This window comes from Pelodiscus sinensis, chromosome 1, assembly GCF_049634645.1.
Source record: "Pelodiscus sinensis isolate JC-2024 chromosome 1, ASM4963464v1, whole genome shotgun sequence".
Lineage (NCBI taxonomy): Eukaryota > Metazoa > Chordata > Testudines > Trionychidae > Pelodiscus > Pelodiscus sinensis.
In genome coordinates, this window is record NC_134711.1 from 44,475,722 (window position 1) to 44,491,583 (window position 15,862).

The 15,862-nt window shown below is 44.8% G+C and overlaps 1 protein-coding gene across 16 annotated transcripts in view; it reads left to right on the forward strand.

The window, feature by feature from the left end:
- Window positions 1-15,862, forward strand: part of ANKRD7 (ankyrin repeat domain 7) — a 177,643-nt gene that overhangs the window by 72,730 nt on the left and 89,051 nt on the right. For 14 of the 16 annotated variants that reach the window (XR_012903781.1, XR_012903785.1, XR_012903776.1 and 11 more), the window contains 3 exons: window positions 1,837-1,995; window positions 9,208-9,241; window positions 9,503-9,644. Coding sequence is in view for 12 of the 16 variants with exons in the window: in XM_075929155.1 (XP_075785270.1) it covers window positions 1,837-1,995; window positions 9,208-9,241; window positions 9,503-9,644 (335 nt within the window). In the remaining 4 variants the exon portion in view is untranslated. The remainder of the gene's footprint in view (window positions 1-1,836; window positions 1,996-9,207; window positions 9,242-9,502; window positions 9,645-15,862) is intronic. The other 2 variants (XM_075929122.1, XM_075929138.1) reach the window with 1 other exon arrangement.

Genomic DNA, 15,862 nt, shown 5'->3' on the forward strand with positions numbered 1-15,862 from the left:
TTATTCATAAACGATCTGGAGAAAGGGGTAAACAGTGACGTGGCAAAGTTTGCAGACAATACTAAACTGCTCAAGGTAGTTAAGACCAAAGCAAACTGTGAAGAACTTCAAAGAGATCTCACTGAACTAGTGACTGGGCAACAAAATGGCAAATGAAATTTAATGTGGATAAATGTAAAGTAATTAATGCACATTGAAAAAAGTAACCCCAACTATACATATAATATGACGGGGGCTAAATTAGCTACAACTAAACAGGAAAGAGATCTTGGAGTCATTGTGGATAGTTCTCTGAAGATGTCCACAGAGTATGAAGCAGCAGTCAAAAAAGCAAACAGGATGTTAGGAATAATTAAAAAAGGGATAAAGAATAAGACAGAGAATATCTTATTGCCCTTATATAAATCCATGATACGCCCACATCTTGAATACTGCGTACAGATGTGGTCTCCTCTTCTCAAAAAAGATATGCTGGCATTAGAAAAGGTTCAGAGAAGGGCAACTAAAATGATTAGGGGTTTGGAACAGGTCCCACATGAGGAGCAATTAAAGAGACTGGGACTTTTCAGCTTGGAAAAGAGGAGACTAAGGGGGGATACGATAGAGGTCTATAAAATCATGACAAGTGTGGAGAAAGTGAATAAGGAAAAGTTATTTACTTGTTCACTTAATATAAGAACTAGGGGCCACCCAATGAAACTAATGAGCAGCAGGTTTAAAACAAATAAAAGGAAATTCTTCTACACAGCGCATAGTCAATCTGTGGAACTCCTTGCCTGAGGATATTGTGAAGGCTAGGACTATAACAGGATTTAAAAGAGAACTAGATACATTCATGAAGGTTAAGTCCCTAAATGACTATTAGCCAGTATGGGTAAGGAATGGTGTCCCTAACCTCTGTTTGTCAGAGGGTGGAGATGGCTGGCAGGAGAGAGATCGCTTGATCATTACTTGTTTGATTCACTCCCTCTGGGACACCTGGCATTGGCTACTCTCGGCAGACAGGGTACTGGGCTGATGGACCTTTGGTCTGACTCAGTATGGCCATCCTTATGTTCTTAAAATATTTTGTAGATTATTAGAATTCCTTTTTTTATTCAAATATAAGCAGTGCTTAGTTTTTATAAATTGCTATTTTAATCAATCTATCATGTGGTTATTTTTATTCTCTTATTAATGAATGTCAAAAGAGAAGAAATAATTTAATCAATCCTTTTCACACCATTCTAATAAAATGGCTCTCTGTTTCACTTGGAATAGAAAGGGCTAGATTTACTTGGTGGAACCTGAGCTATTTGGCCTTAGTAGCAGAAAATCCACCAGTGGAGTGGGTGGACAGAATGATGCAAAACACCTACAGTTTCTGTTCTGCAGGGGAACTAGAGCCATGCAGATCACTCATCGTAGTATGGCTAGTCAAAAAGGAGATGGGGGGGGGGGGGTAAATCAGCTGAAAGATGTTCTGCTTTAGGTTTTAAAAGCAGTTCTTCCATGATAAAGAGCTTCATTAGTGCCATTTGTCCCTCAAGGTGAATCCCCATTCCAGAGCATATGCTTCCATGAGCCTAGAAGAGTGAAATTTGCTGCTGTTGGACTGTATCTGGCCCAAGAATTCTAATGCTTGTGGCAACATATTATGTGTGCATAGACTGTTGGCGTGTCCTTCACTATTTGGTGGAATCAGCTTCAGTACTTTATCATAGAAGAAATTTTCTTTTACGTGCTTCAGAGTGCCTGAATATTGCCTTCTATATTATTTTTGTATTTGTCTCTTTTACAAAGATTTTTATGTGAAGATACTTAAGCCCTGGTTTGTTTCTTTATTCTTGTTTAAAGTAGTAATTCTGCCTTGAATGTGAAGGATGTAAAGAAAAATGAAAACAAAAAGCGGATTTCAAAGCAGAGAACTAATCAGCAAATGAATTCCACCAATGGAAATCAATTCCAAGGAGTTGATGATAGCACTTTGAGCGAAACATCTCAGGATGAAGGAAGGTACAGAATATAACAATGCTGTACTTCTCATGCATGATTGTTAGAAATATATGTTGCTTGAGAACTGACATTAAAAATAATCACTGCAGTAAAACTTCAGAGTTTATGAACATCTCACGAAAGGAAGTTGTTGGTAACGGACATATTCATAACTCTGAACAAAATATTATGGGTTGCTCTTTCAAGAGTTTATAAGTGAACAGTAATTTAATACAGCTTTGAAGCATTGTGTAGAACAAAAATGCTGCTTTTAACCATCTTAATTAAAATGAAACCAGCATAGAAAGTATTTCCTTCCCTTGTCAAACCTTTTTTTTAAACTTCTTATGGCACTTTGCAAGGAGACAAAAATAGTTCTGGGATACTGTCACTTATCCATGCTGCGTAGCTTTCCCTTCATGAATAGCTTTTACAAACCTTTAAGTATTAAAAAGTACTATGAAGACCTATTTAATGGTACTTGGCAAAAGCTGGTATAAGTTTACTGAAGGGATTGACTGGTACAGATACCAACATTAAGTCTATGTAGAAGTAACTTTAGATTCTAGGCTATAGAAAGTACAGCTAAACAATAAAAACAATACAGCAGGTTACTTTGTTCTATGCAAATTAAACCCAAAGGATGTGTCTAGACTATAGGCTTTTTTCGAAAAAGTGGACTTTTTTTTCGAAAAAACTTCACCTGCATCTAGACTGCTGTCGCATTCTTTCAAAATTAAATTGAAAGAACGTGGCAGTTTTTTCGACCACGGAAAACCTCATTTTATGAGGAATAATGCCTTTTTTCGAAAGCGCTCTTTCGAAAAAAGGCGTTATTGAACACAGTGCTTTTTTGAAAGAGAGCATCGAGACAGCCTGGGTGCTCTCATTGAAAAAGCGGCTCTCTTTTTTGAAAATACTTGGTCTGATGGTCAAATACAGCTTGAAGTTGCTGTTTCCATGTTGAACAGATCACACGGCCAAAAAAAAAAAAAAAACACCACACACACACACACACACACACACCTAGGAACCATTATTTAATAAGGACAAAGAATGACAATATAGAATATATATTTTCAGATTTAAAAACAAGTCACATACTCTGGTCTTCAAGTCTAACAGCAACTCAGTTCAAGATAGCTTCTGTTGAAAAGAGGACAGGCTCCAAAAACCTTAGGTTTTTGTATCATCCTGATTCTTTGTTCCAAACAACATTTTTAAAGTGGCAGTTAGCAAGTTTGATTCAGTCACCACAACTCTGAATTACTAAAGCATGTGACAGGGTCAGTCCCACTCCTGGGCCCTTGACCCCTATTCAGTCCACTATCCCACAGTTTAGAGGCTGTAGTACAAGACTCACTTGCCTGGTTTTGGCGTTTGGCCTTCTGTCCTGCAGCAAAACAACAAAGTAATGGGGCCAGTGCCCTGGATCAGTCTGGGCTGAGTAGGCAGTCCTCCTCTGTCCACTTGGAAAAAGGGAGTCTTCAAACACTCCCTGCCCACGCCCCTCACCTCTCTCTGCAGCCTTTACCAGGGCTGGTGCTGTTCTGCTTGGCTCCTCTGGTCTTCTTATCAGTTGTTTGTCTTTCTCCACCTCCAAACTCCTTCACTCTCCAAACTCCTTCTCAGCTCTCCCCCGTGCTGCTCCCTAGGGAAGGCTTTTAAAGAGGCCCTTACTTAATTTGTGGCTGCCCTTTCAACATCATTTCATGACATAAAATTAATAGCATAACGTCAGTCATTTTTTGCTTATTTTTGTTGCTCTGTAATTCTGTTGGGTGATAAAGTTACTCTTCAGCTATCAGTAATAGAGTTGACACTTATTTACAGCAATATCTTGTAAAAACAACTGCTGCTTATGAGCAACATTTCCCCTGGGAATGCTTTTGGTAACAGCAATATAGCTGCCCATGTAAAAGCAACATTTGTGATGTTACATCCAGGGACATTGCCTCCCCATCCCCCCCAACTGCACCCTTCCACTCCATTTGCTACCTTGGCCCTTCAGCAAAGTTTCAGGGAACACATCCCTATCCACTTGTCCTGCCTGACAGAATCTGTGTGGAGAATGTGTGTAGGGAGAAGGTCTGGAAGAGAAGGAGTTTTGAGGGAGGGAACTGGGGTTGAGGGAGCTGCAGAGGTGTAGCTGGAAAGTTTCTCCCTTGCTTAGCATCTGATTTGCAGATAGTAATGGTGGGAGGGTTGCTATTTTGCATTGGAGAGTTTCAGGAGACCTTCCCCCACCCCCAATACACTCCCATCAACTCATTTGTCATCTTTCCCTCTGGAGGATGCCCTCATACCACTGCCTCCCGCAGCAGGTGATGATTCTAGGGCTTTCCAGGACCTCTTTAGAAGGGTAGCTGAAGTGTTAGAAATTTCATTAATGACACAGCCTGACGCCCAACAGAAGCTCACCAGCATCCTATATACCACACCAGCGGTTAAATTAGCACTACCCATGGACCCTGCCCTCATGGGTCTCAATAAACACACGCCACCATGTCCCCATTGGGCAAAAAGGCAGATAGAAAATATTATGTCTCCTCACAAGATGCGGAGTTCCTCTTCACACACCCTCCTGCCAATTCCCTCGTAGTTGACGCTGCCAGCCAGAGGGCCAAACATACCTTATCAAAATCCACTCCTCCTGATAAGGAGTGGAAACGACTTGACCTTATGGGTATAAAAGCTTACTCCTCCAGCTTCGCATCTCGAACTACACAGTTATGCTGGCAAAACATACACATCACATCTTTAAGAGGATATCAACTTTTATTCAGTATCTTCCAATACAGAAAAAAGAGCAGTTTAAAGGCAACACAATTGAAGGCTCACTAATAGCCAGGACAGCCTTATAGTCCGCCCTTAACTCTGCCGACATTGCTGTTTATTCCCTTGCAGCTGCGGTCATGATGAGAAGAGTATCCTGGCTCTAAATATCTGGCTTCCCAGAGGAGTCCAGATAAGGGTCGAAGACTTCCCATTTGAGGGCCCAAAGCTCTTCGTGGACTCTACCGACACTTCGTTACACTCCCTGAAAGATTCCAGAACCACTTTTCATAAGCTGGGCATTCAGGTTCCTGTGCCAAAATGAAAACAAAACCAAGGCTATACACAGAGATACAGACCTGCCTTTTTTACTCAACCACAGAGGCAGTATGACCAGAGAAGGCAGCAATCCGCCGACCAGCCCACCCCGTCCCAGCCCTCTAATAATAGATAAATGTTTTGAAGCTCAGGTCGGAAGTCGTCAAATTCATCCCTCCCCTCCCATCGTTCATGGTACTCCAATATCCAGACGACACCTTGCACCGTTCTGTCATCACTGGTACTCGTAAAATCTGACAGATGGGTGTTGAACATCATAAAGAACGGGTACTGCATACAGTTTCTGTCCATCCCCCAACCCCAACCATTCACCCCATCCCTCTTCAGGGAACCCATCTCACGAGTCTATCCTAAGCCAAGAAATTGACCACCTGCTCTCCATCAAAGTAGTGGAACATGTTCCCCACCAGTACCACAACACTGGTTTCTATTCCCGGTATTTTCTCATGGAAAAGAAGTCAGGGGGATGGAGGCCAATCTTAGATCTCAGAGGCCTTAACAAGCATGTCCTTTCCCAACGCTTCCGTATAGTTACCCTCTCCACCATCATCCCATCCCTCAACAAAGACGACTGGTTGGCGACTCTCGACCTCCAAGATGCGTATTTCCATGTGCCTATCCACCCCGCGCACGGGAAATATCTCAGATTTACCACGAGTGGACACCACTTCCAGTACATGGTACTCCCCTTCAGCCTTTCCACTGCAGCGAGGGTATTATCCAAGGTACTGGCAGTAATAGCAGCTCATCTGTGTAGGCCCAGAGTGTCCATCTTCCCTTATCTGGACGACTCCCTTCAAGAAACACAAAAACGCAGTCAGTACCACCATGGAACGCTTTCATTCTCAAAATGTCAACTCTAACCAACCCTGGTGCAAAATTTCATAGGGCACCCCCCCCCCCCCCCCACACACACACACACACTGCATCTCTGCCCCATGCTCCACAGCTCCCCAGCTACCTGCCACAGCATGTTTCCAGCTCTTATGCCACATGGCAGCAGCCCCCACTGTAGTCCTTCATGCCACATGAGGCCACTACAACACTGGCTCAGTACAGTATACAGACCAAGAAGACACAGCTTCTCAAGCTGTTCTCGGTGCCACTCACCATCAGAAACTCGCTCCAATGGTGGTTGAACGCACAAAACGTGTGCGCCGGGGTCCCCTTCCAAAAATGTGCCCCCTGCACTACGATCACCTTGAATACATCCCAAGTAGGCTGGGAAGCCCCCCTCAGCACTCTTACCACACAAGCCCTATGGTCACCTGCAGAGACTACTCAAGCTTTGTGCAGTATTCTACGCCTGCCAGTATTTCAAGAACCACATCTCCAACTCCACTGTGCAGATTTTTACAGACAACCAAGCTGCAATATTCTACATCAACAGGGAGGGGCCAGATCTTACCCCCTCTGCAAGGAAGCAATCCGCTTCTGGACAAGGTGCACACAACATAATCTTAGTTGCCTCACACCTTGCAGGCAAAGACAACATAACATCGGACTCTCTCAGCAGGAACTTCTCCTTCGACCATGAGTGGAAAATAGATCCTACCATCTTTTACCAAATCTTACAATGCTGGGGTTTTCCCCAAATAGACCTATTTGTGACCCATACCAACAAAAAATTCTTGCAGTACTGGTAATGTGTGGGCATCGGCTCGCACTCCCTGGGAGACGCATTCACGATCCACTGGGGCATAGCACTCCTCTGTGCTTTTCCACTTATACTACTTCTCCATCGAGTGGTCAACAAGATCTGAATGGACAGGGCCAACGTTTTTCTCATAGCTCCGGATTGGCCAAGACAGACATGGCATACTTACCTGCTCCAAATGTCATCCAAGCGGCCATGGCGTCTTCCCTGGCTCCCGCATCTCCTCATCAAGCACTGCAGTCGCCTCCATCACCCACAGCTCACCACTCTCCAGCTCCAGGCATGGTTTCGCAGTGACTCCCTCCACTAGAATCACAATGCACAAATCAAGTCCAAGAAATTCTCCTCAACAGCTGCAGAACATCCACATGGACATGTCATCTGTACAAATGGGGATGCTTCTCTGCTTGGTCCCAAAGAAACAACCTCAGTGTGGCCTAAGCTCCACTTTCTGCTGTCCTGCAATACATCATGGAGCTTAAGAATTCAGGCCTTTCCCTGAGCTCCCTTAAAGTCCATCTTGCTTCAATTGCAGCTCTTCACCAATCAATAGACGATACAATGGTGTTCACACACCTGATAACAACTAAAAGTTTTCTTAAAGGTCTGCAAAACACCTACCCGGAACTCAGTCTCATCCTTAGGGCCCTAACAAAAACGCCCTTCGAGCCAATGACAACCTGCTTGTTGCTCCACCTCTCCATGAAGGTGGCCTTCCTTGTGCCAATAACATCCACCAGAAGGGTTGGAGAAATTTGGGCCCTCATGACAGACCCACCATTTACGGTCATCCATAAAGACAAGGTAGTACTTCAGCCTCACCCCAAGTTCATGCCAAAGGTCCCCTCTGCGTTCCATTGCAATGAACCCATCAACTTACCTGTCTTCTTTCCTAAACCTCACAACAACGAGACGCAAGCAGTGCTCCATACCCTCGATCTCCGCTGGGCCGTCATGTTCTACATAGATAGAACCACACATATCCGCAGAACCAATAAATTATTCATTTTGACTGCTGAACCATCTCCGGGACTCCCCATTTCCTCCCAGAGACTCTCCAAATGGATAGTGGAGTGCATAAGAGTGGCATACGCAGCCTTTGGCAAGGAATCACCTCCACGACTTCGTGCACACACAACAAGAGCCGTGGCTGCATCCACTGCGTATGTTCAGAGCATTCCCCTGTCAGATATCTATAAATCAGCTACCTGGTTGTCCACCCGTACTTTTGTGACCCATTATGCCCTCGACACCCATCCCTCTAGGGGAACCCTGTTTGGTCACTCTATCCTCATGGCTGTCCATAAGGACACTACGCCAACCGAAGCTCTTTCCTCCAGTGAACACACTGCTTCATAATCACATAAGGTAGAGCACTACAGGGACACTCCTCGAAGAAGAGAGGGTTACTCTGCAGTAACTGAGATTCTTCGAGATGTGTGTCCCTGTGGGTGCTCCACCACCAACCCTTCCTCCCCTCTGCTTCCGTGTATCATCATTCATCCCTACTGGGGCAGAGAAGGAACTGAAAGGATTGTAGACTGTGCATGAGCTGCCTGGCACGTGGCGTATGCTGCGCATGCACAAACTACCTGTCACTAGCAATGCTATTGAAATCTTCCAGCCAGCCGTGCTATGGCACCCAAACACCAAAGGTGGAGCACCCACAGGGACACCCTTATCAAAGAACCTTAGTTACTGCAGAGGGTGAGTAACCCTCTCTGAGATGGGGCAACCAGAACCACACACAGGGTTCAAGGTGGTGGTATGTTATGGATTTATATAGTGGCATTGTGATATTTTCTGTCTTATCTATCCCTTTCCTAGTTGTTCCTAAGATTCTACAGGTTGCACCTCTAAAATCCGGGATTCTCTGATCTGGCAATATCTGTGGTCCAGCATAACCATGAATGTTCCAGGGTCAGAGAGGCCTGGTGTGCTGCAGGGGGGTGGGAAACTGGGAGCCGCGGGGAAGGGTCGGAAGCTGGCATGGAGCTCATTTGGGCTGCGAGGGAGGGCCGGGAACTAGCAAGCGGCTCATCTGGGCTGCAGGGAGAACAGGAGCTAGTGCGTGGCTCAGCTGAGCGGGGGAGGGGCCAGGAAGCCTGGCATGGGGAAGTAGGCAGCTCTGGGGGAGGAGATGGCAGCAGGGAGCCTGAAATGACCTTCCCTCGTCTGGAAAAATTCCTCATCCTGGAACCAGTCAGGTCCTGAAGGTGCTGGACCAGGGAGATCCAACATGTATGAGTTTTTTTTTTTTAACTGCTGCTGCACTTTGAGCAGATGGCTTCAGAGAACTAGCCACTATGACTGTGAGCCCTTGTCCACATCTCATGCAGAATTGACAATAAAAGAATTCACACTTGCTAAATAAATAGATCAATGTGTTCAGAACACATATATGATTTTACTTCTATGTTAACATCAATTTTCAAATGCCAATATTTATTTTTGTTTTCTAGACCTAGAGCCAGAACAGTAGATGAAAAGAACAAGGTATGTAACATTGCTTACTAAACAAAAATATTGCTTTAAATTTTAAGCACTTACAAAGCACTTTGTGTATTCAGAAATGGGCTCGGTGTTTCAACAAATAGGTAAATCACTGTTCCTTCTCTGAAGAGCTTACAGTATAGCCTGTTTGAAACCACATTGTGTGGGGAAATAGTTGATTAAATGAATAATAATCCTGTTTTTGTTATAATGTACGGTAATTTACAATATTTTTTTACTCATGAAATTATGTCTTATTTGTAGATTGGCAAACAGATGGATGTTGCAGATGATTTTGATGAATTAACTCAATCTTCTGATACTGCTACAGAGGACTTTGAATTGCCTTCTTCAAACTACAGAGATGCTATGTTGCTGATAGAACAGCTTAATATGGATGGCAAAGGTAAAAGAATGTTGTTTCAATAACAACTGAAGACAAGTGATTTCAATTATCGGGACATTACTGTTTTTCATCTGTGTATTTTGGAATTCTCATTGTAAATTCAAGCTCATTTTAAATCCTAGGTGTTTTTAGCTATTTGTTCCCAAACATATTGGCTGTGTCTAGACTGGAAAGTTTTTCAGAAAAACTTACATGACGATCTCATGTAAGATCATCAGTGATTTTCCGGAAATACTATGCTGCTCCCGTTTGGGCAAAAGTCTTTTTCTGAAAGACTTTTGCGCAAAAGGGCCAGTGTAAACAGCACAGTAGTGTTTTCCGCAAAAAAGCCCCGATCGCGAAAATGGCGATAGGGGCTTTTTTGCGGAAAACCGCGTCTAGATTGGCCACGGACGCTTTTCCACAAAAAGTGCTTTTGCGGAAAAGCATCCTGCCAATCTAGACATGCTTTTCTGAAAATGCTTTTAACGGAAAACTTTTCCGTTAAAAGCATTTTCGGGAAAATCATGCCAATGTAGATGTAGCCATTGTCTCCTTTGATCATAAAGAAAGTGAGAACCCTGTTTGTCTGAAGCACTGATTCAGGATAGTAAGCCAAGATAACTCTCATAGACTGGCTAAAGTGTCTTATTCTACCTTCTAAAGGGTCCCTAAAAGCCCTAGAACCAGCCACAAAGCAGGGGGAAGGAAAATCACCAGCACAGATATTAAGGGAGAGAGCCTCTTAGAATATGTCTACACAGCAGTTAAAAACATACAACTGGCTCGTGCCGGCAGACTCGGGCTCACAGGATTCAAGCTAAGGGGATGCTTAATTCCAGTGTAGATGTTTGGCTCAGGATGCAGGGTCCTAGAACCTGGGCTTCAACCCAAGCCTGACTACCCCACAATTAAATTGCTGTTACCCACACCCTGCAAGCCTGAATCAGCTGCCAGGGGTCAACTGCTGCGTTTTAATTGCAGTGTAGACACATCTATAGAGACACAGCACAGAATCTCCTCCCTATTTTCTATAGATATACTGAGGTTTAGCTAGATATTTTCCTTTTCTCCTATTATTTATGTAGCTTCCACAAGTAACAGCCAAACCTACAGACGGGTCACCTGTTAGCATTGTTACTTAAAGCAGTGGTTTTCAAACTAGGGGTTGCAGCGCAGTCCTGGACCATGGAATGTCAGGCACTGGGGTCTTTTTGCTGCAAGGTGATCAGCGGGGGTACTAAGGCAGACTTCCTGCCTGTCTTGGCACTGCAGACTGTACTGCACCCCAGAATCGGCCATCAGCAGGTTCATTTCTTGCGGGAGAGGGGAAAAGAGGCTCCATGCACTGCCCCTGTCCTAAGCACTAACTCCACATGCCTGTTGGCTGGGAACCTGTTGACTGTTTCAGTGGCTCAGCTTGGTCTGCGTTGTCAGGACAGACAGGAATCCTGTGTTAGCACCCCCACTGCATTGCTGATTGGGAGCCACTTGAGGTAAGCTCCTCTTGCCCCAGCCCTGGATTCTCCCCTGCAAAAAGCATAATTCCCTTCCTATAGCCCAAAGCTCTAGTCCTCAGCCCCACCTTGGAGCCCACACTCTAGGCAAATTATGTTGGGTCACTGGCATCAACAGTTTTCTGTAACTGGGTCATGAGAATGGTTTTCAAACTTTTTTTGAGTTAGAGACAGTGCAAAGCAGAGGGCTCATTTATCCCACCCCCAATACTGGGTATGTGGCTTTTGTAATACCTTTTGTTAAGGGAAGTTGAGCTCAAACTAAGTATCTGTCTCCAGTTTGCATATAGTTTTACTGTATAGTCTTTACAGTATCTTTACTTAGATCAAGCAGTGACTACTTCTTTGAGTGATATCCCCGTGGTTGCTTCACTCTAGAAGTCCCCATGGGTGCTTCACTCTAGATGCTGGTGCGTTGTGGTGCAACTGGAGATTTCTTCTAGAAGTGCCCTGCCATGCCATGCACACACAGTGGTGTCTCCTTGTGCCATTAGTGTCCATTAGTTGCACACGCCACGTGGCACCTCAGTTCCTTCTCTACCGTCCTCGGTAGCAAACAGACCTCCTCTGCAGCTTCCCTTCTTCAACTTAAAAAAACAAAAAAAGTATAAAGTTCTTCAGTTTTTCTTGTTCTCCAAGTTTTTCAACCCTTCTCCCCAGTTTTTTCATCCCAAAAAAACCCCCCAAACCCTCTTTGTTCTACTGCATTTTTTCCCTGCTTTCAATATGCCTGGTTCACCAGGCATCAAGAGGTGTGACTCATGTAGAGACACCATGCCTGACTCTGATGGCCACTCTTCATGCATAAAAAGCTGGGTAGAAGGCCACCTCTTTCAGAAATACCTTCCCAGTGCTCCATCCTCACTGTGCTCCATCCTCACTGAGAGGGCAAGATGGGACAGAGTCAACCGACTAAAGACCTTTCTCTATGAAAAGTCACTTCAGCCAACTTGCAAAGACTCTTCCTCATCATTGAGGTCTAAAGAAAAGGAAAATGTCCCTGGTCCAGACAAAATATGTCCCTCCTAGTCATCAGAAAAGACAAAGATGAAGGCCAAGATTTCTCCAGCTAAGTCCCTGCCCTTGGCACCAACCTCCTCAAAAGTGAGCATTGCTGACAAGTGCAGGACCTCCGATACTGTGCTGACAAAATAAAGCATGCCACACAAACGGGCACATTTGGAGCCTATGCACAAGTCATTGGCAGCATTGGCACCATTGCCCGATGCAGTACTCAAAGCACACAAGTTGGCACCGAAGATGACACCGAAGGAAACCCATGCTGGCATGCCGCTTCTGAGGACTCCAACACCACCTCCTGTACTGTCGTCACTATCATTGCCACTGACCAAGTCGGTACCACATAAAGACACACCAAGACACACTCCAGCACCAATTGAGCACATCCCATTGGTACTACATTTATTGGTGTTTTCTGCAAATTCTATATATTCGCCTTGGTCCCCAGCTCCATCAATTTCAATCGGTGAGGCTGACACAGGGCCATGAAGCTGCTTCTCCTCGCATCATTCCTTACCCACACAGAAGTGTCCAGCCTGGGAGTCACAATCCATGCGTTTGAACCATGTGCCACCTTTGCCAGGATGGCATAGTCATCAGTGACCATACCCACCACCACCATATCCTGGCCTGTTGCCTCCATGGAATGCATGGTCAGCCCACAGGAGCCATGACACAGCTCCTTCAACTCTAGCAAGATGGCCACCCAAGTCCCCAACACACCAGTTCTGTGACACCACACTGAACTCCCCGGAATAACATCAGTCCAAGGAGGAAGATTCCTTGTCTGAAGAGGAAGATTGATCCCCTCCACACGATTCCTCCTCATCTCCTGATGAGGCCGTAATTCCCACCACTTTAACTCCAACAGATGACACACAACAATTTCAGAAGTTCAAGACAGTAGCCTGTGCACAGGAGCTGGACCTCCAGGAATTACAAGAGAAGCAGCATAGGCTCCTTTGCATTTTACAGCCTGCTACAGCCTCAAAAATATGGACAAAGCCATCCTGGATCCTGCCAATATGATCTGGCAGACACCTGCTTCTGTCACACTCACAAATAAGAGGGCAGACAGAAAATATTTCGTTCCTGCCAAAGGGATGGCTTTCCTTTTTTCACAACCCCCTCTAAACTTCTTAGTAGTTGACCCAGTACTCCACAGAGCAAAACACCTACAATTGAGATTCACCCATCAGGACAAAGATCACAAACGTCTCAACGTTCTTGGCAGAAAAGTCTAGTCCTCTGCCACCCTACAACTCCAGGTAGCCAGCTACTCGGCACTCCTTGCCAATTTTGATTACACCAATTACTCAAAACTATAAGACTTTTACAGTTCCTTCCAGAACAAAAGCGACCTCAGCTTCAGAATATAATTTGGGAGGTCCATACCATCGCTTGTACTGCTTTCCTGTCAGCCCTGGAGTTTGCAAACACAACCACTTGCAGCACAGTCACCGCAGTTGTCATGCATAGAGCCTCTTGGCTCCAAGCATCGGGAATACCCGGAGAGTTACAGCTCAAGGTGGAGGACCTCCCGTTTGATAGAACCAACCTCTCTGCCAGCAAAACCAATGAGATTTTGCATTCCATAAAAGATTCTTGAATGACCCCAAGAATACTGGGTATGTACATGCCCGTGAACGAACAACAGAGGTATAACACCTATTCAAGGCCTAGAGAGTCATACAGACCAGACAACCAAGCAGACGGTAAGACTTCAGACAAAGGCTCATACAGCAGAGGCGCTAACCACAATACCAGCCACAATTTGAACCAACTTTCGACATCAAAACAGCAAATTTGAAGTTATGGTCAAGGGCTCGAGCAACATCCCCACCATACCATCACTGGCACTATCCAACCTTCAGTTTACCCCCCAGCTATACATTTCCAACAATGGGCCGAGATAAAATCTGACCAGTGGGTTTTAGAAATCATCAGTCTGGGTTACTCCATACCTATCATATCCTTTTCCCCTACTCACCCACCCCTTCCTGTCCCTCTTCAGGGGCCCTGCTCACAAAAGCCTCCTACAACTAGAGGTTCAACATCTTCTGCAAATTGGGGCCATAGAACCAGTTCCACCAGACTACCAAGGGAGAGGCTTTTATTCAAAGTATTTCCTCATGCAGAAGAAGATGGGGGAGAGAGACCCATACTAGATCTCAGAACACTGAACAAGTATGTAACATACCATAGATTCAAGATAGTCACTTTAGCAACCATACCGATGAAGATTGGTTCTCAGCCCTCAACCTCCAAGATGCCTATTTCCATATAATGATCCATTCAGCATACAGACACTTTCTACGCTTCACGGTCAGAAAAAAAATTTAACAATACCTCATCCTCCATTTGGCCTTTCAGCAGCACCAAGAGTCTTTTATAAAACTCTGGTTGTTGTAGCTGCACACCTTAGATGTACGGGGGTGACAATATTTCCTTATTTGGACAGTTGTCTCATGAAAGGCACATCATGTCGATACACTCAGGATATGGTCAACAAAACAATCACTCAGCCTCAGATACTATATCAACTACCAGAAATACATGCTACAGCCCACATAGACTCTCAAGTTTATAGGTGCTCAACTAGATTAAATAACAGCCAGAACAACACTACACAAACACCGATTCTACTCTCTCGCTACTCTCATACACTCTGTGCAGACAGTGCCACTCATGACAGTATGCAACTGCCTCCAAACCTTTGGCCACATGGTAGCCACAACGTATGTGCTGAGACTAACCAGACTCCATATGAGATGCCTCCAAGCATGGCTAGCCTCTGTTTATATCCCAAGGACTCTACACAAGACAGTCGGCATTACCACACCACATTTTGACCTCACTACAATGGTGGACGCAACCACACAATATGTTAGAAGGCGTTCCCTTTCTAGAGCCTTCCACTACGGTCACCATAATAACAGATGACTCCCTCGTGGGTTAGGGAGTGTGTCTGAACTTCCATATGGTAAAGGGCAAGTTGTCCTACCACAAACAATCACTTCACATCAGTCTTCTGGAACTATGAGCAATACGGTATGCATGCCTTCACTTCCTTCCATAGATCCAAACACAAGACCATCAGCATCATGACAAATAATACAGCATGCGTGTATTATATCAGTCACCAGGGAGAGGAGTGTGATCCATTTCCCTCTGCATAGAGGTGATGAAATTCTGAAATTAGTGCACCGGGCAGCATATCACTCTCATTGCAACATACGTCCCAGAAGTGCTCAATATTATGGCAGACAAGCTCCGCCGCCTATTTTCAGACCAGCATGAGTGGGAAATGGATGTAACAGCCCTTCAGGAAGTATTTGTCAAGTGAGACCAACCCAACATAGACTTTTTTGCGACCATATCCAATTGCAAGTGTCACTAGTTCTGCTCCAAGGAAGCCCTGGGCAAGGGATCTCTCAGGGATGCTTTTCTTCTCAAATGGGAAGTCCTACTCCTATATGTGTTCCCTCCATGACCTTCGATCCATTGAGTAATCATAAAAATCAGACAAGACCATGATGGTCCAGACAGATATGGTTTATTTACCTGCACTGGTTGGCAATCTCCACTCCTCATATTCCCTCCACATCACAATCTTTTTTCTCAACATCATGGCAGGACTCTTCCCCCCCAGATCTGGTCAAACTTCACCTCAAAAGCCTGGCTCCTTCATGGCTTTATGAT